The sequence below is a fragment of the Macrotis lagotis genome, chromosome X, assembly GCF_037893015.1.
Source record: "Macrotis lagotis isolate mMagLag1 chromosome X, bilby.v1.9.chrom.fasta, whole genome shotgun sequence".
NCBI lineage: Eukaryota > Metazoa > Chordata > Mammalia > Peramelemorphia > Peramelidae > Macrotis > Macrotis lagotis.
The window spans coordinates 557,015,660-557,036,284 of record NC_133666.1 but is presented as its reverse complement, the minus strand read 5'-3'; the positions used below and the strand labels follow the sequence as shown (position 1 = coordinate 557,036,284).

The window sequence follows — 20,625 nt, the reverse complement described above, 5'->3', positions numbered from 1 at the left end:
TCTTGAGTATTATCCCCTTATTTGCCATTTTTGTTTTGGTCCTTTCCAGGCCAAAGGTCATTCTCCCTGGCAGAGAAAACAAACAAAATTGATTTTATTGTTCAATTATCATTGTCTTCCCCCCTTCCCCCATTAAAAATATTTCTTCTTCTTGTCTTTGAATTTCCCTAGCAGCCTCATATTGTTTTCAGCTTTAGAACTCTGGACATTATTCTTGATGTGCTGTGCCACACTTTTGTATACATTTTTTATTATCTGCTCTGTAACACCTGGTATAAATATAGGTTAGTGAGTTATTGTTCGTCCACATCAGACCACTCCATTGCTCTTGTTTCCCTTTGTATCTTCAGAATCTTTTTCTTGATAGTTCTCTTAATTTCTGGTCTGATTTCCTCCATAAATTTTTATTCTATTTGAATTCTATGTTTCTTCCCTCTAAACCATTTGAAATCTTTTCTCCAGAATTCCAGGATTTTTATTAGACTATATCTTCACTTTCTTCTTATTTTCTGTCATAAACTCTGGGAGGGTGTAGTTACTTCCTCTAAGATGTCATCATTTCTACTTCAGCAACCAGTTTTTCTTTGTTGGTAAAAATCAGATTTTGCGGATAAAATTTCTACTAAGGCAAATGAAAGTGCAATAAGTATATTTGCTTTTAAAGAAATTTCCCATCAGTATTATATCATATTTCAGTGGTAGATTTAGATCTGTTTTCTGAATCACTAACCCTATTTCCTCTTCCTATTCAGGTGATCTCTGCTATACTTCAATGACAAAATTGTTTTGGTTTCTCCTTTATTGATCACTACCTAAATGTGGTCCATCATACTTATTCCTGATAATTTTTTATTTTCTTCACATGGATATTGTGCAATGTTTTCTCCTCTCTTTTATTTTCTTTATTTTGAATAAGATATTTTTGTTGTTTTTGAGTCATTTCAGTTGTGTTTGACTTTCCATGACCCCATTTAGGGTTTTCTTGGCAGATACTGGAATAAATTGCCCATTTCCTTCTCCTGTTCATTTTACAGATGAGGAAACTGAAATAAATGGTTAAATTTGCTCAGCATCACACTACTACTAATTTTTGAGACTAGATTTAAATTCATGTCTTCTTGACTCCAAGCCTGGCACTCTATCCACTACACTATTTAGTCACCCAAGATATTTATATATATATATATATATATATTACATATGAATATGTATATGTATATATATGTATATAAAATCTTGACTCATTGCACAATGTCTCAAGGATACCTAGCAGTGACACCTCCTTTCTCTACAATTTATGTAGACATTTGAGGCTCAATTTAGAGTTCTTCTAAGCTCTGAGAGTCTCAATATCTATTCTTCCTAAGTTGCTTCTTGCCTCTATGGGCAGAGGTGTCAAACTTGGGTCCACAGGCCACATACAGCCCCCAAAAGTCAAAGCATGGCTAAATCAGATTAAAATGCAATTGGAAAATTTTTAACAAAATAAAAATATAGAAAAACAATGATAATGGTATTTTGTGGGGTTTTTAAAATCAATATTTGGCCAAGAGAGATGTTTCTATTTGAGTTTGACAGTACTGTTTAAAGTTCTTTTGATTAAATTTGCAAAACATGAGATTATACTTACCAACCTTTATTATACTCCATCCCTTGCCAGAAACCTGTTACCCCTATATTTTGAGCCATCACCCAAAAATCCAAATCCCATTCTAAGCTAATAGTTATCTTCTAAATTCAACTTTTCATTTCTTCATTCCTGTGGGTGGTATGATGGATTATAGTGATGAAAACACCACCTATGCCCCTTATAAATATCAGTTTCTTATGCAAGAATTCATTTTCCTTGGGTTTCTAGATTTTCCCCTGGCAGTATCGTTTATTCCCGTGTAAATCACAAGAAGTGGATAATAGTCATGTGTTTTGACAAGTTTGAGGAACTTTTTTCTTATGCTTGGTATATATTCATCAGAATGAGAAAGTACTCTCTGTTATCAGGTTGCCTCCACTTTTGAGCTCTGGTAACAATCCTTTGGCCACAGAAGAAACAAAAACATTGTGCACTCGATTCAAGTCTTTGCAAAGTTCTCCCTGTTCTCCGTTCCCACTGGTATTTTACAACCTTTTATAACCTCTTTCTATTCCTTATCACCCCTTTATACTTCATTACTTCCCCTTTATTACCTTTTCAAAAATCTTCATGACTTCAAACCTTTTTTATCACCCCTTAACCCTTGATAACCACACACAATTTTCTTTCTATTCTTTTATTACAGAAGTTAATTCATTTTTGTTTCTTAAAGTATTTTTTCACAAATGTTTTTACATTTCCTAATGTATTCTTTCCCCCCTCTCAGAAAGCCTTTTCTTATAATAAAGAATAAAAAAAATAAGGAAAAATTAGTTCATCAAAACTAACCCACATATCTGGAAAAGTCTGACATTATATGTAATGTTCCGCACTTATAGCTTCCACTTCTCAACTTCTTTAAAGAAGAAAATGAGGCACTTTCTCATATCTCTTCATTGGGGCCAACTTTGGATATTATAATTTCTTTCTTTCAATTTGAATTGTTTTGTTCCTATTTTTTCCATTCATATCTATGTATATTGTTTTTCTGGTTTAGTTTTATGTCAGTTTGCATCAGTTCATGAGTCTTTTTATGCCTCTCTATATTTAGCATAATCACTGTTTCTTAAAATGCCATAATATTCCATTATATTTTATTTAATATATAATTATATATACATACATATATAAAATATAATCTACTTGTTTCCCAGTTGATAGACATCCTATTGATAGTTCTTTGTACAATGTCTATATAAATTCTTATATTGTCTTTCCTATTTGTTTTAGTTAACTTTTCTTACCATACTTTACCTTCTTTTTTAGTTTTTCCTCTTCCTTTTTTTCTCCCTTAGGTCATCTACCTTTTTCATTATGGTCACATAGCTAAGGAAGTAGCACAAGTAGGATTTGAATCTAGGTCTTTCTGATTCTAAGTCAAGTATTATATTCCCTAAACTATACTTTCTGTCTAATCTTTGTCCTCATCTCAAACGCGACATGACATGACTCATTCTATTTGTCTCTCGCCAGTGACAGCTCTCTTTTTATGAATATGAAGCCTGAACTTAGGGAAAATGGGAATAATCCTTTTCATCCTTAAGGAAGAAGTCCAGGGAGGTATTTCAAAGTTTATAAAGAAGTTTTCACAACCATGGGGAGAGGTGAGTGGTCATAGTAGTCATTTTCTGTGTTGAATTACATCAAGCATCCACTATGTGGTAAGCACTATGCTACAAATATCAAGAATAAAGCAATTCCTTTTCTCAATAAGCTTACATTTTTCTCTCCTTTTTTGTCATTTAGGCAATCTATAAGATGGTTTCTTCAGTAATGAAAATGCCTGAAGATGAATCAACACCAGAGAAAAGGACAGAGAAGATCTTTCGCCAGATGGATACCAATCGAGATGGTGGGTCCAAGATTGCAATTTATTGACTCAATTCCATGTGTATTTACTGATACTTTAAGTGGGAGGGTTCAATGGATCCAACCAGAGAAATAGATAATGAATGTTATGGACTAGCCCAAGGAATTTTTAAAAAACAAAGAACAAAACAAAGAATGAATATGAAAAAAGAAAGTGCAGTCTTAAATCCCTAATTGCAATCAGATTGTCCTGCCAGAGAGGACATCTACCGTCTGAATTTTAGACATGAGTATAAGAAAGGACATGAGCATAGTGAAAAATGGAAAGAAGTAAAAAGCATTGATTTGCTAAATATTCCTATTGTGCCTTCATCAAAGGGAGACTTTTTTTTTTTACCTTTGGGGAGATGTTCTGTGTCTTGAATTTGGCTAAGTACAGGATGACCAGTCAATTAAATTGCTCCCCCATAACTTTTGCTTTTCTCCTGGTTGATGAGCAGATCCACTGGGTAGAGTGATAACTAGACTTGCATTTGAAGTGGTGGTTGGTAACAGAAAATCAACAAAAGGTCATTTAGTTCTTTTTCTATTAATCTGGGTCTGACTTTTAGTCAAGAGGGTCATGGAGCTATTCAGAGCAGATAGTACCTGACACATGAGTTATGGATGTTTTCCCCCCTACAGAAATTCTCCAAGAGATGATCTACCTAAAACCCTATCCTCCATTTCACACAAATACTATCCCATAATTTGCTACAGGATGAGCTGTGCTCTTTTCTAGGGTACTACTTTATATGTTTTTGAAACCACTTTCCCTGTTTTGGACTCAATTTCATGTTGCCTCATGAATCATGCAGAATTGATAAAGATAACCAAACCAACAACTTCCTGCCTTGTTACCTAATGGATAGATTGCTGGACCTGGAGTCAGGAAGACCTGAGTTCAGTTGTGACCTCAGATACTTACTATATGACCCTGGACAAGTTACTTAACCCTGTATGCCTCAGTTTTCTTATCTGTAAACTGAGCTGGAGAAGGGAATGTCAAACTTACTCCAGTGTATTTGCGAAGAAAACCCCAAATGAAGGTCACAAAGAGAGAAATAACTGAAACAACACAACAACAATAATTCTCTGACTTCAAAGTTTTCATAATTTCTACTAAAAAGAATAGAACAGAGCATCTAACCCAGGTCTTCTCTTTCCAGGGCTCTCATTCTGCTCTTTCTCAGTGGTATCATATTAGGTACCTTTTGGAGAAGCCTAGATCTGAGTCAAAGTCGAATAGAAATGGGCACTACTAATCTGTTCATAACAATTCCTGCAGGCTGCCTATGAACTTAGTTTGAAAATGTAATATCATCCAAGTTTTATTGTACTTTTAAGATTTTGACAAATATTTCCCCTATTACATTTTGATTCTGGGTCAGGCTGCACTTGTGGCAGGCAATATAGTCTGCCAGATCCTAGGATTGATGACTCTGACCTAATTGAAAAGTTCCTGTAGAGAGTCTCAGAAAGAAGTCCTAGTAATGAACCAATTAGGGGCTCGTTTTTTAGAATTAGAAGGTGACTGAGTGTAGGAAAAATGGAAAGAAAAAAAAGCATTGATGTATTAAATATTCCTCTTGTTTCTTATCAAAGGGGCTTTTTTTCTTTTACCTTTGGGGAGGTATTCTGTCTTGAATTTGGTTAAGTACATGATGATCAATCAACTAGGCTGCCAGTCTATACCTCTGGTTTTTCCCTTGGTTAATGGATAGATCCCCACAGGGAAGAGCAACTGGAAGGATTTGGAGCTAAATGGAAGTGGGAACAGAAAACCTAGATAATAACAATTTTTAAGTTAAAGAGCAAAAAAAAAAAAAGGAAACTGATCAATATAAGGAATAACCAAAGTTTCAAATTTCTGATGATAATACTTGATACCCACTAAGGTAATAGACTCAGGATGCAGAATGAGATATCTTAGACCATGCATGGCTAATGTAGGGTTTTTTGACTATGCATATTTACTACAAGAATTTAGTTTGTTTTTTTTTAATGGGAGAGAGGACATTGAAAGTGGAGAAAATTAATTCTTGTTCTTTGAAAAATTGTTTTAAATTAAAGAGGAACTCAGTTTATACTTTTTTAACATTTAAATTTCCTATTAGCTCACATCATTCAGATTGCTCATGGTCAAAGATTTTCATAAATTCCTGTAATTGGGGAAAACCACAGCATCACTTTGGATAAGAGATAAATAAAACCTGAGTTATAGGGAAACTTAGTCCTTGAGTCAACAGCAAAAAGATTACTTTTCTTCAGCTGTGATTGATTTTTTGTGACCCCTTTTGGGTTTTCTTGGCAAGGATTCTAGAGTGATTTACCATTTCCTGCTCTAGTTCATTTTACAGATGAAGAAAGTAAGGCAAATGGAGTTAAATGACTTATCCAGGTTCACACAGCTAGCTAGTGCCTGGGTCTAGATTTGAATTTCGGAAGATGGACCTTTCTAACTTGTGGCTCAGCAATCTGTCCACCAAATCACCTAGCAGCCTCTGCAAAAAAAAAAAAAAAAAAGTTGCTGCTTTACAAATCTCAAAGTTTGAGGTTACCTCTTTCCAAAATCTCAGCTACTTCCAGATTCAATCCCCAGAGTCACTGGAGACATAGGTCATTTATCCAGTCATTTATCCATGAGCAGAAGAGAGAAATAAGTAGTTTTAGGAGCAAGACCACCATAATGAGTTTTGGCATCAGCAGTGTTGCCAACAGTCCTACAGTTGCAGAGTTGGTGTAGGGAAGGCAAGCTCATATTGAAAAGGCAAATAAATAACACCAGCTCTAGGCATTTTCTCTAGTTGTCCCCTATTCCTTAAATACTTTTCTTCCTCTGCTCTTATTATGGACCTTCCTGATTTCCTTTAAGTCTCAGGTTAAAATTCCACCTTTTACAGAAAGCATCCCCTAAACCCTCTTAATTACAGTGCTTTCCCTCTGTGAATTATTTCCTATGCCCTGTAGATAATTTACTCTGTATATATATTTATTTTCATGTTATTTTCTCCATAAGATTGCAAGCTCCTTGAGGGCAGACTCCTGTCTTTTCCTTTTCTGTGTCTCCAGATGTAGCCTAGTACTAGCCACACAACATGTGAATATGTGTTTATTGATCAACAGCAGGAAGGGTGGGGGTGTGTATTACCAGACTGACTATGAGGTAAATGTCTAGAATCCATTACAGAGAGCATGCATTCCCTAATCTAAAATGTTGTTCTTATTTTCTAGGCAAACTCTCCCTGGAAGAATTCATTCGAGGAGCCAAGAGTGATCCCTCCATAGTGCGCCTCCTGCAATGTGACCCTAGCAGCGCAGGCCAATTCTGAACCCCATTCCCATTGTCTGGATGAATTAAATAGAGCTGCTTTTTTTCCTTTTTATTTTCCTTTTTTTGCCAAACATTGGTGGTGATGTTGCCTCTGTATGGCCAGATATTCCTTCTTCTGTGACACCTTTTAGCTTCTTTTGTGGATGTGTTCATGGGAATGCCAAGTGCTCTCATCTGCTTGTCAAGAGCATGGACAATACTGTTCTACACAGATTTTGTGGTGTTCGTTGTTTTAAGGGTTTTTACTATTATTGTTGTTGTTATTTTGGTTTAACATGTCTGTTCTTAAAACTAAGGATCATGGATGCCAGAGTTCAAAAAGTACTTAACCCTGGAGCAACATGCCTGGGGGCTCTAAGTGATTAAAAGATATTAAAAAAAAAAAGAGATCACAAAAGAAATTTAAAAAAAAAGCTTCCCCAGCATCTATTGCTGAATATACTTGTGTTCCAAGTAAAAATGCAGTTGGGGACTGTTCTTCAATAACAAATGGAACCCTAGGCCATAGGGTACAACCACTGAACAAGCTTGAACAATCAACCCATGATGGACCACCTCCAGTGTGGGCTGTAGTGTCTAAGCTGTGAACATTACTAAGGGTAAATAAGCAAAAAGGAGGGGCAAGATGACATCGCTGGTTTTTAAGACAGGTTTACACTAGTCAACATAACTTTGTTGAGGAAGTAAACAAAAATCTCCCATTATCTATCTTCCAAAACCAGGCCTCTATCTAGTCGCTCTTTGTGTTAACAGACAAGAATGTTGTATATATACAGTATTCCGGAATGCTGAAGGGAGATGCATGTCTAATGAGACCTTGGGAAATGGTGGTAGTGTTTTTACAGTCTTACTACAAAAGACTGTTTTTGTTTTTGTTTTTGTTTTGGTAGCTTATTGTGAGGTAAGCCAGCTCTAATGAATGTCTGACATGTCGTGTGTAAAAGTCATATATTCTGTCTGCACAGATGCGCCAGTCAATAGGTGTATTTTATGTATTTAAAAAAATGAAAAAAAATTATCAAAAGGACCCAGTTCTTCATCTTATGTTTCCAGGTAGATGATACTTGGGAAATAGGAGGAGTTCAGACTTACCAGAGATGGAAATCTTAAGATATTACCAGGACTATATTCAATAGGTGTAGAGCCTAATGCTTTTCTGATATCTTTGAAAAGAAGAAAATGTTAGGTACGCATGACACTTTTGAGATGCTTATCTTCCCAAGACAAGGGACATCCCTGAAATGCAATCTTTGACTAGGGCAATCATCCAATTCTTTGGTAAAGAACCTGGAAGTTTACAGCGGTTGATAGTAGGTCCCAAGGATACTGAATGGGATATGGGATCATTGTCATTACCAAATATAGTCAGAAGATTTTGGTTCAGGGCCCATGCCAAAGTGAAGCCAGATTCTCTACCCTTTTCATGTAAACTACTGGGTATTTTAGATTTCAAATAAGAGTCCAGCCCCAAGGTACTAAATGTCAATGAACAGCAGGAGAGAGTATCATTCTTCTTACTGATTGACTGGTTAGAAGTTAGAGCTCTTGGAGTATAGACATCATGACTCACCAAAGAGATCAATAGGTATACAATTGATTCTCTAGCACAGATTGACTCTCTAACAGAAAACACTGAGAGCAAGAAGAGACATATTTGGAATATTAAGAAAAACCACGTCTAGGCAGAACAATAAGTTCGTAGAAACATGCCCTCTATACTATATTTTTAGCAACTCAGAGTCCATCGAAACTGGTAACCAAAAAAAAGGAAAAAATCCAAATTGGCTGAAATGAGCCAAAAGTCTCTGTGCATGAAAATCTTTTTCTGTATTTGGGAGCCTTAGTTGGATAACTTTAAATCTCACTTTGACCTTTCTATACAATAAGCATTTATTATGCACCAGGTGCTGTGTGTTAAATGATGAAGATATGAATTAAGAGCAAAAAAAAAAGTCCCCTACTTCTAAGCTCACTGCTGCCTAATGGAAGGACAATATTTAAACAACTTTGTACAAACAAAATAAAGACAGGATAAATTAGAAATAATCTCAAAAGGAAGGCACTAAGATTAAAGAAGATCAGGAAAGTTTCCCCTGAAGGTGAGGCTTTAGTTGAAGTTTAGGAAGCTAGGAGTAATATGGCATGTATTGCCAGAGGGAAGGAGCAAGACAGAAGGCAGGAGGGGAGTAAAATGTTGTTTGCCCTTCATTCTGGAAGAGGACTGGAAATGTGGGAAGAGGTGAGATTTGAAAGGACTTTAAAACCCACTCAGAAAAAATTTATATTTCTAGTTTGATCATTTGAAAAGTAAAAGGAAATTAGATTCAGTCTCCACTTCTCTTTCATTCCAGCTTGGTGATTTAAGACTTATTCTTACCTGAGAAATTTTATATTCTCCCTTTAGGCTTTAGGCTTCTTTAGATAATGGATTTTGGATCACTGCAAGTTATCCACCCAGAAATTTCCAGAGGTTTCTTTTAGATCTAACTTTCCTTAGTGCTTAAATTCCAATGATTACCTGAATTTTATCACTGAAAGGGGTATTAGTCTTACCTCACCAGAGGCCTTCCCTGAGCCCTATTTTCATCACTCTTCAGAAGTACAATCAACTAGTGTGTTTGTCTCTTTTCACTTCTAGTAATGAATCAATGAGAGTATTTGACTCTTGGAGATCTCCTTTCCAATACCTTTCCAGGCTACAGTTTAGACCTCTGAATCAGAAGGAGATTTAGGACTCATCACTGAAGGAAGGACTATATTGGAGGACAACTCCTTTCTCTGGCAGACCCTAGGGAGCTGTCATCCCACCCTGTACCTCATTCCCTGCTTCTATCCCCTGCTTAAATGTATGGATGACAAGAAGATAATATTATTCCTAAACCTTTTGCCTTTCAAAGACCAGATAAAGAAAATGACCAATCTCTAAAAAAAAGTGAATAGGATATATTATGCATTTGTGTAGAGAGAGTCTTCCATAGAGTACAAAGAGCTTACTGTGGTGTGAGGAGGACCAACATATTAGCTGAGCGCCCACTTTAGGCAAAACATTTAACTCTTTGTACTCTTAGTCAAACCCTCTTCAACTCTAGATTGCAGAGAAGGCAACAGCCTGCAGTGGAAAAGGATGATTTCTTTCCAAGAGGTCCCTAAATCACTAAAATCACAGGTGTAAACCCTGTTTATATCTACTGATGCAGAGGAAGGGGCTATCAAACAGTTTCTATGTTCAATATAGTTTTCAATTCTAGTCATAATGTGATGGCCACAATGAGGGATGTGATAGTTGAGTGTACAGAGTTCACCCAAGAATGATTTTGAAATACTGCTGACTCCCTTGTACTCACCTCACTGTATACTAACCCTATGAGAAGGGATGAGATTAGGTAAATGCCATTGGCAAAACCCATTACTCCTTGGCTCCTGCTGTAAGAATTGTTTCTTCACAAGGCTGTAACTAAGATAAGCAAAACCCTTGGGTAACAAACTACATCTAGCTTCCAGTATGGAGATCCCATGACAGTCTTGCCTGGTTTAAGGATTATAGTACTTAGAGTTGAACTTCTCCTGTTTGTTTTTGGGGGCGAGGGCATGATCAAATCAATATATTAATGTGGAACTTTAAAAGAAATTATCGAAATGACCTAGACCATGCCTCCTTGACCAAAGAATGGGGGCAGAGAATGATATCCCCAACTGTACAGGGCAGAAATAAATAACTGGACATGTGGTGATTATATACACTCAAGCAAATGCATTGAAAATCATCTTCTCCCTTGCTTGCCATTGATTATTTCTGTTGCTCATGTGGACTATCCTCCCTCTTTATCAAAGAAACTGCCACTTAGTACTCTGTATGTAATTTAATACATTTCAATGGGACTGAGTTAGTTAAAGGAACATCAGCATACTGAAGCCTACCAGATTTTGCACCACTCTTCTGCTAAGTAACATTACTATGTCCTGGAATCTCTGGAAAAGAGAATGTTCAATCCAAAATGAAGATGATGTGTAATGTTTGAGGGACTGGAATAAAATGGCTTACAACTTGAAAGACTTCAAAGAGTGTATGACTGCAACTTTACTCATTGGGCAGGGAAGGGAGGAGGGTGGGAAGAGATAGACAGGAGAGTTTCCCACCAGCATTATCAAGCAGTGTATTTGCTACTAATAGACTCAACAAATTGATAGTTATTGATAGCCTTACCATGAAGGCTTTGCAATCAAAGATACATAAAGCTTCACTGGTATTAAGGCATTTTTACAATTAATAAGACCATCCATACCTGTGATCTCCATGTCTAACACCAACCACCCCCCTCCATTAACACTGATAATTTCATCCTAATGAGGAAGATGCTAATTTTTCTTCCAGAGAATGATGAGGACAAGTAGGTACAAACCAATTCACACTACCTGTGACCTACATGAAAGAAGGAGACTATAATTGTCTGGCTCTTACAAATCTGAGGATGTTGAGTCCATTCACCTTTCTAAAAGAGTGGACGAAATGATTCATAGGTTTACTTCTGTTTCTGATATTTAACTAGCTATATGACTGGGGCAAATCATTTAGCTTTCCTAATTTCAAATGTTTCATCCATAAAATAGATATAATCACACCTCTAGTAACTACCTTACAGGCTTGTTGTAAGGACATAATGCCTGCAAAATTTATGGCAGTCTATAAATGGGAACTATCATTCTCCAGTCTGTGAGCAGATTCCATTATCCTGTTTATCTTCAATGCAAAGCTGGTTTTTCAGATTTCTTTCCTTTCCAGGGCTGATAGCCAATGCTAACCCAAATATTTAATGCCAATAAGAAGACCTATACAACCTGCATTTGAGCACCATAGGGCTTTGTAAATATTAATCTTAACCCTTATCTCAAATTTCTTATGCTGTTAGCTTGGTGGGAAAGGAATTTAGGTGGAACTTTGAAGAAGCACCTTCTTCAAATCCTATTCAAGGCTTCTATTATGAAAAATAATATCCTTTCAGCTATTTTTTTCCACAGCTAGTTTTGCTACCCTAATCACATGGACTATGACTATATGGACTATAAAGGAATCCATTTTTTTCTTGTTAGACCTTGTCAGACATCATCATGGCAGATCTACATTGAGCCACTAAAGCAGCTTCTAAAATCCCTCTTTATACTCTGTTATAGTCTCCAGAATCACAGAAGTTGGTTCTTGATGTTGATAGTCAGCAAAACTTATATAAGACTGTCCTCTTACACCAGGAGAGAAGATATTTTTGGTTAAAATCAACAGAATAAAGAATCAAAGAACAGAATCCCTGCTTCCACAGGAAGCTGAGGCAGGTAGATATTTAGGTTTGGAAGTTCTGGATTGCAGTAGAAAAGGCATTCACACCAAGTCTGCAACAATAGGATGAACCCCTGGAAAGGGAGGACACCAAGTTACCTAAGGGAAAGTGAATTGACTAAGGTCAGAAAGAGATCAGGTCAAAGTTCTCAAGCCAAGCACCAATGAAACCTGCCAAGGCAAATAGGGACGGCATTCGCAAAAATGAATGAATAACCGAATAAATGAATAGATGAGCAAATAAATGAATGAGTAAATAGCCAAATGAGAGAATAAAAAGATGGTATAAATGAGTAAATGAAAGTCAACAGAATCAAACTAATAGGTATAGGAAGGTACAAACCTAAGGCGATTGTCACACTTCCTTTAACACCTCTAGGCCCTCTCTTTCAGAAACAAAGGGTTACCTTTGATCCAATGCAGGACAGAGAGTTCTTAAAGACACAATAATGAGGACAAACTAAAGAACTTCCCTTGTAACAATAATAATCTTGTTATCTGACATAGAAACATCTCTTATCACATCTAATTGTCTAGTTTCTGCCTGAAGAGAACTGTCCCACCAATATTTTAATCACTTCTGGGGGGTGTGTGTGTGTGTGTGTGTGTGTGTGTGTGTGTGTGTGTGTGTGTGTGTGTGACAGAGAGAGAGAGAGAGAGAGAGAGAGAGAATAACATGGAAAGAGAATTATAGAGACAGAGAACAGACTGGATACCTGAGTCCTTGCTCTATTTAATTAAAAGGATTGATAGATGCAGGTCAAAATGCCATTACGACAAAAATCTCCATATAGTAGAAAAGTTTTAAATTCTTCCAAGTCGTCACCAATGATCTACTTATGTCAAACAATTTTCTCTACAACCAAACTACAATGATAATAACGATCACAACTCATTTTTCCATAGCAGTGGAAGATGGATAAAGTCTTTTCCTTGCAACAAACTAAAGAACTAGAACAGGTCCCTGGAGTCTGTTGTACTCCGACTGTATCTAGAATCTCAACACCTTTAAGCAAAAATGGGACTTTAGAGATATTTCCTCCCATCATGATAACACATGTTAAATGATCACACAACTAATTGCTGAGGAGATGAGAAGAACCTAGATATTTAATTCAATAGTCCCAAACTACAGACTCAGAGGCCCAAAGGATTTTCATGAATAGTCCCTATTCTTTGCCCCTAATTCATTTAAATGAGTATCAGGGAAAGATGCTGTTAAATGTTTAACAATCAGCTTTCTGACATGCTTAAATTTTATTTACATTATTCACATTTTTCCCTATCACTTTCTTAAGTCTAGATATTCTTAATAATAATAAAATAATATATCTGCTGATTTCTAAGGTGCAAATACCCCAAATTTAACAATTGGCTTTGGGTTGAGCTAGTACTAGCACCCCTCTCTTGCGTGTGTTTGTCTATAGCTTCTCATTTCATGTTATCTTTTCTCAGCACAATTCTAGAGTGACTTTAGCTTAATTGTAGAGGAGCTAGAACACCAAACCTGAAGTCAGAAACACTTCAGTTCAAATCTGCCCTCAGACATGTACTAGCTGTGGGACTCTAGGCAAGTTATTTAACAATATTTGCCTTAATTTTCTCATCTTTAAAATGAGGTAAAAAAGGAAATGCAAAGCACTCTAGTATTTCTACGAAGAAAACAACAATCAAAAAAGTTGACCTTGGGAAAGTCCCTTCCTCTCTCCTGTACTCTGTTTACTCATGTAAAAAAGAGGCATTTGGATTGGAGGGACTTTGAGGTTACTTCTAACTCAACTCTATGAGCCTATTACTTTCTCCACCTCCAAATTCTTGACTGTCTCCCATTGAACTTGAATTTGGGAGACACATTTCTTTTTTTGTTTTTGAGACAGTTAAAACAAACAGGGATACAGCAAGATATTTATTGTTGGTGAGATCATATGATCTCAATGAGTTTTTGTAGTGATTGAATTTTAGAAATTGAATAGGCCACACTCCTAACCCAAACCTCTGTAACATTATCATTTTATGCGACATTTTGATAAATCTCATTGATTTGGGTACCCCTTCCAATACAACTCACTCATGCCAACCCAACCTACTTGACTAGTCTCTATCCCTCTGAATATCTTTCAAATGGGACTTCCAAGGCACTAGAATACTTAACACAAAAGAAAAAATATCAGATATTCTCACTAGGCAAAAACCATGCAACTTCCTCATAGAAGGCACTTCAGGGTGCCTTTCAAGTAGAACTGGATTTATTCTCAAAAAAAGATCTGCAACCTTAATGGACTTGCTCATTTCATCAATGCAACAATCAGGGACAATTTTGGAGTATTTGCAATGGAGAATACCTTCTGTATGCAGAGAAAGAATTGTGGAGTTTAAACAAAGACCAAAGACTATTACCTTTTTTTTTTAAATAAAAAGGTATCATTTAATTTTGCTGTCTCTTATATTTTATTTTTTCCTTAAGGATATGATTTCTCTCTCAACACATTCAATTTTGATCAGTGTATAGCATGGGAAACAATGTAAAGACCATCAGACTGCCTTCTGTGTGGGGGGAAATCAAGATTGGGGAAAAATTGTAAAGTTCAAAAAAAAATTAAAATAATATCTGAATATACTCTAGCATTTGAACAACTCCTCAGATTTCTTTACCTAAATGCATGGAAGTGATGATTTTGACCTCAGCATTTTTCAAGACAGATCTTACCAATCTACTGCTTGGATGAAGGATTAGCCCTGGACTGCTTGACCTCTAAGGGCTATATTAGGTGAAGTGGAGGGAATTGTGGAGAGCAGATCTCAACTTGTTATAAGGAAATATTTTCTAACCAAATAAAATGGGCCTGAATGAGAAACTTTCTGGACTCTCCAAGCAAAAACTGGGTGTCCCTTTCTGCATGCAGTAGAAGTAATTATTGTTCTGCTATAATTTGGACTCAATGGTCTCTAAAGTCTCTATCATATTTAATGTTATGGAACCATATGAATATTTCAGTGTCAAATCTATTGAAGCCATTGAGCTAAACGCTTCCTGATGGTACTACTTGGGTGAAATAGCAGCAAAATTGTATGTCCAGTCTTCATTCTGTTGTTATATTTGGGCTTGATAGTGCCATGATGAAATGAAATAGCTTGTATCTACCATGGTGACCATTTCTGATTTGGTGATGACACTACTTTGGAGATATCGGCACTCACTGCACCAAGACCCAAGGTTGCTAAGTATACATTGAAAATGACTTTTCTTAGAGCAACTAGCTGTGCAGTGGATAGAGCACCAGTCCTGGAGTCAGGAGGACCTGAGTTCAAATTCAGACTCAGACACTTGATACTTACCAGCTGTGTGACCTTGGGCAAGTCACATAACTCCATTGCCCCACAAAGAACAAACAAAAAAGTGACTTTACTGGGAGCCAAGATGGTTGCTATTATTGCTGTTTTTCTTTTGCTCTTAAAGAGGACATCAGGGAGGTAATGCCAAGACATATAAATGAATTGAATTTTAATGGAAGTGGGCTATGCTCTGAAGTCATCTAGATCCAGTGGCCAGATATGGATCAGGATGACAAGAAATGATCCTGGATGCAGTGGGAGACCTTGGTTTCAGTTTAACTAAAGCAACACACATAATCAGTGATCTAGGTGAGGTAAGAAAGAAATGAAGCAAAGAATGGCCTCTTTTACTTAGTAAAAAAATCCCCAACAATTTGGGAGGAAAAGACCCTCAGAGTATCTGGCCAAAATAGAAACAATTGTTATTTACACTCACTCTGAGTCAATCAGGACCCAATCAATGATTAAGAATGGCTTGACCTGGGAAACCAAGGTGGTAGATTAGAGGTAACCCAACTGAACTCTCTCAACATTCCCTTCCAACCAACAATAAAACAACATCTCAAATCACATTTTGAAGCAACAGAGACAAGATAAGGTCATGATGAGACATTTTGCTGACTTAAGAAAATTTAAGAGACTATGAAAGGAAGTTTGTGACAAGTGTGTCTGACTATACACAACAGCAACAGTGGCTGCACAGTGTCTGCAACAATGGCAGCTTTAGGAGCTTTCTTTCAACCCAGAGATAGTTAAGAGCATCGGATAATTGGTCAGAAAGAAATTACAGTGGACTCTTTGCAAGCACTGATTGGCAACTCTATTGCCCATATGCAGTTCCAGGTCACAGTTCCAAGTTAGAGGAGAGTGCTCTCTCACAAGAGAGCAAGGGTCCTGGTGTGAGTTCCAAGACAAAGACAGTGCTAGTGCTTGTGGCTGCAGGGGAACAGGAATTAAGATCAGAGCACAGTGACTATACCTCTCCCAAGATCACACTCCCTTATAAGCACCAAAAATTTGCAGACCTCTAAAACTAACTCTGGAAACAGCCTCATGGAGAAAGGCTCAAGTTTGGGACAGGGCCTTCACACTCCCAGGTGAGTAGGGTCCAACTTTAACATAAAGTTCAAAGTCAAAAAATAGTCTGGAATCCAGTTCTATTTCCTGTATGAAACAAGAAAAACTGAATACTTCTAGGAACTACTGGCAATCTGGCAATATAATCTGTCTTCCTTTCCCTTGCCCTATCCCCAGGTGCACACACACACACACACACACACACACACACACACACACACACGTTTGATTGGAAAATATTTCCTTGTCTTATTTTTTTTTTAGGTTTTTGCAAGGCAAATGGGGTTAAGTGGCTTGCCCCATTAAGTGTCTGAGACCAGATTTGAACCCAGGTACTCCTGACTCCAAGGTTGGTGCTTTATCCACTACGCCACCTAGCCACCCCTCCTTGTCTTATTTTAAGCATCAGATTGTTTTAGTTGATCAAAAAAGAAGAAAAAACAGAAGATATTGTTTGGGCTTGGGAGGGTCTTTTTTTTTTTGAGGTAGCCTCCTAAAAGAAAATATTTTGATAAATAATAAAAGAAAAAAATAGGCTGAAAATGAGCAAGTAACAACAACAAAAATTTAACCATAAAAGGCTATAACTGTGACAGGGAAGTCCAAGACATAAATTCAGAAAAAGATAACAATATAGAAATAGCTACAAATAGAGAAAAATGCTCATTAGATCCCCAAAAGTAGGATTTCTGAACAAGTTTAAAAAAGGGATGAATGGTAGAGGAAAAATTGGGTGAAAATGAGAGTGATAATAGAAAATTACAAAAAAAAGGATAACAACTGGTAAAAGAGGCATTCCCCCCAAAAAAGAAAATAACACCTTAAATATCAGAATTGGTCAAACACTAAAAAGAGGCACAAAATTTCACTAAACCTTAAGAAACAGAATAGGACAAATAGAAGATGAAGTACAAAAGTTAACTGCAAGAAATAATTCCTTAAAAACTAGAACTGGGCAAGCAAAAGCTAATGACTCCATGAAACATCAAGAAACAATAAAACAGAGTCAAAGTAATAAAAAAAATAAAAGAAAATATGAAATGTTTCATTGCAAAAACTGATTTTGAAAACTAAATTGAAGAGAGATAACTTAAGAATTACTGGGCTATCTGAAAACCATGATCAAAGAAAGAACCTAGATATCATATTTCAAGAAATTATTAAGGAAAACAGCCTTAATAACAGACCTGAAGGATAAAAGAAATTTAAAGAATCACCAAGCACCTCCTGAAAGAGATCACAAAATGAAAACTCCCAGGAACATTATGTCAAATATTAGTTTCCAGGTCAAATAGAAAATATTTCATACAACCAGAAAGAAAACATTAAAATGCCATGGAATCAAAGCTAGAATCACACAAAATTTAGAGGCTTAATGACATTAAAGGAATAGAAGACTTGCATTGTGATTTCCAGAATTACAATTGAAAATAACCTACCCAGAAAAATTGAGTATCTTCATGGGAAAATGAATATTTAATGAAATAGAGAACTTTCAAGTACTTCTGACGAAAAGATCAGAATTGAATAAAAAAACTGATATTCCAACACAGTACTCAAGAGAAAATCTAAAAATATAAGGATCTCAATAAAGTTAAACTATTTACATTGCTATATAGGAAGATGATACCTGTAATTCCTAAGAACTTAATGGGCAGTTTATGGAAACTAACATAGACAGAAGACACAAATGTGAGTTGATTATATTGCAATAAACTAAAAAAATGAAGAGATGAGAAAGAGGGATGCACTGGGAAAAGGGGGAAGGAAGAGTTATAATGGGAAAATTTTATCACATAAAAGAGTCACAAAAAGAAGAACTTTTACAATGAAGGGGGAAATGGAGGGGGTTTGGAGGAGTAGCATACAATACTTGACCCTCACTTTCATTGGAATTGCTCCAAAGGGGGAATGAATACATATATACACTCAGTCATACATAGAAATGTTAACCTAATTTCCCAGTCGGGAAATAGGAAGACAAATGGATAAAAGAAATGAAAAGAAGGACAGGTTAAAGGAGGCAGTGATTAAAAGTAAAATAGACTTTGAACAGGTTTAGGATAAGAAGAAATAGAAAAAGAAACAGAAAAATTGGGATAGAGGAAAATATGCAGGAATAATTACCATGAGTGTGAATGGGATGAGTTCACCCCTAAACAGAAACAGATAGCAGAATGAATTAGAAATTAGAATGCAAAAATATGTTCTTTATAAAAAACACTTGAAACAGAAAGAAACAAAGAGTTGAAATAAAGGACTGAAACAGGATCTGATGTACTTCAGCTGAAGTAAAAGAGGTTAGTAGTAGTATCAGAAGAGGTGGAGGCAAAAATAGACCTGATTAGAAAGGATGATCAGGGAGGCTGCATTTGACTGGTGGACAATGAAATAATATAAAAAAAAAGTACATCATTTCTTAAATATATAGTAAGTTTAGATTTGAGTCAAATTTAACAAAAATGAGAGTCATTTCCCAATTGAAAAATGGTTAAAGGTAATTTTTTAGAAGAAGAAATCAAAGCTATCTAGAGTTGTATGAAAAAAATGCTCTAAATCACTATTGATTTGAGAAATTCAAATTAAAACAACTCTAAGGTACTACCTCATAACTTTTAGAAATGGCAAATGCTAAAAGATGAGGAAAAAGAGATAGAACTAATGAATTGCTAGTAGAGTAATCAACAGATCCAACCATTCTGAAAACAATGTGGAAATTGACTCAAAAGGTTTTTAATTGTGCATAACTTTTGACACAGATATACTAGTACTAGGTTTGCATCCTAAAGAGATCAAAGAAAAAGGGAAAGAAACTCTTTGTACAAAAATATTTATAACAGCTCTTTTCGTGGTGGCAAAAATTTAGAAATTGAGGAGATGCTCATCACTTGGGGAATGAGCGAACAAGTTGTATATGATTTTGATGAAATACTATTGTACTCTGGGATATGATAAGGAGGATCTTTCAGAAAAAAAAATGGCAAGATTTATATGAACTGAAGCAAAGTGAAGTGAAAAGAACCAAGAAATCACTGTGTACAGTAACAACAATGTCATAATGATGATCAACTATGAAAGATTTAGTTACTCTGATCAGTACAATGATCCAAAAAAGTCCAAAGGACTTAGGGTGAAAAAATACTATATACTTCTGGAGAGAAAACTGATGAACTCTGAGTGCAAATTGAAGCATAATTTTCTCTATTTTCTCTCTCTTACTTTTTTTGATGTGAAAATGTGTTTTGCATGATTTCACATGGATAATTGATATAATCTTCCTTCTTAGTGAGTAGGATGGGGAGGGAGAGAATTTGGAATTTAAAATATGAAAAGAAAAGTGTTAAAAAATAAATGGAAATATATGTGTATATACACATATATTTAAAAGAAAGGACATTTCTTAGGTAAGCCTTCTTAGGATGAATTTTGAGCTAGGGCTCAAAAGAAGTTTTGAACATAGCTGGTTGAGAAGAGAAAGAGACAGAAAAAAATGCAAGATATAAAATCAAGGAATTTGGTATATGAGCCTTCCTAGAGAGGAGGAGCCATCGGAGAATAGCAAAAGTTGATACTAAATAGTTACTGGGGAAAAGTTGATGAATAGCCTTAAATCCTGAGCTATGGAGTTTGAATTTGATCTGATAGAGATGAGAGGTTAATGAAATCATAGATTTAGAGCAAAAAGGATCCTCAGAGACAATCTAGTACAACCCCCACATTTTACAGGTGCAAAAATTGAAGGTCAAGAAAGTGGTCCAGTGGATAGAACTGTACTTGGAATCAGGAAAACTCATCTTCCTGAGTTTAAATCTGACTTCAGTCACTTGATAGTTGTGGGACCCTGGGCAAGTCACTTTACCCTGTTTATCTCAGTTTTCTCTTCAGTAAAATGAGAGAAGCAAATGGCAAAAACACAGATACAAAGATACTGGTATCTTTGCCAAGAAAATCCCAAACAAGGTCATAAAGAGATACACATGACTGAACAACACAACAATGATATGGGTAATACACATCAAAAATAGGATTTGAATCAAGGTCCCTGAGCAAAGAATTGACTTGATAACATCTTTC

At 36.0% G+C, this 20,625-nt stretch overlaps 1 protein-coding gene across 5 annotated transcripts in view; it reads left to right on the top strand.

The window, feature by feature from the left end:
* NCALD (neurocalcin delta) overlaps positions 1 to 12,808 on the top strand; it is a 534,430-nt gene extending 521,622 nt beyond the window's left edge. For all 5 annotated transcript variants that reach the window (XM_074200739.1, XM_074200735.1, XM_074200738.1 and 2 more), the window contains 2 exons: positions 3,377 to 3,482; positions 6,713 to 12,808. In XM_074200739.1, coding sequence (XP_074056840.1) covers positions 3,377 to 3,482; positions 6,713 to 6,810 — 204 coding nt within the window. In that variant the 3' untranslated portion in view covers positions 6,811 to 12,808. The remainder of the gene's footprint in view (positions 1 to 3,376; positions 3,483 to 6,712) is intronic.
* The last annotated feature ends 7,817 nt before the right edge of the window (positions 12,809 to 20,625 follow it).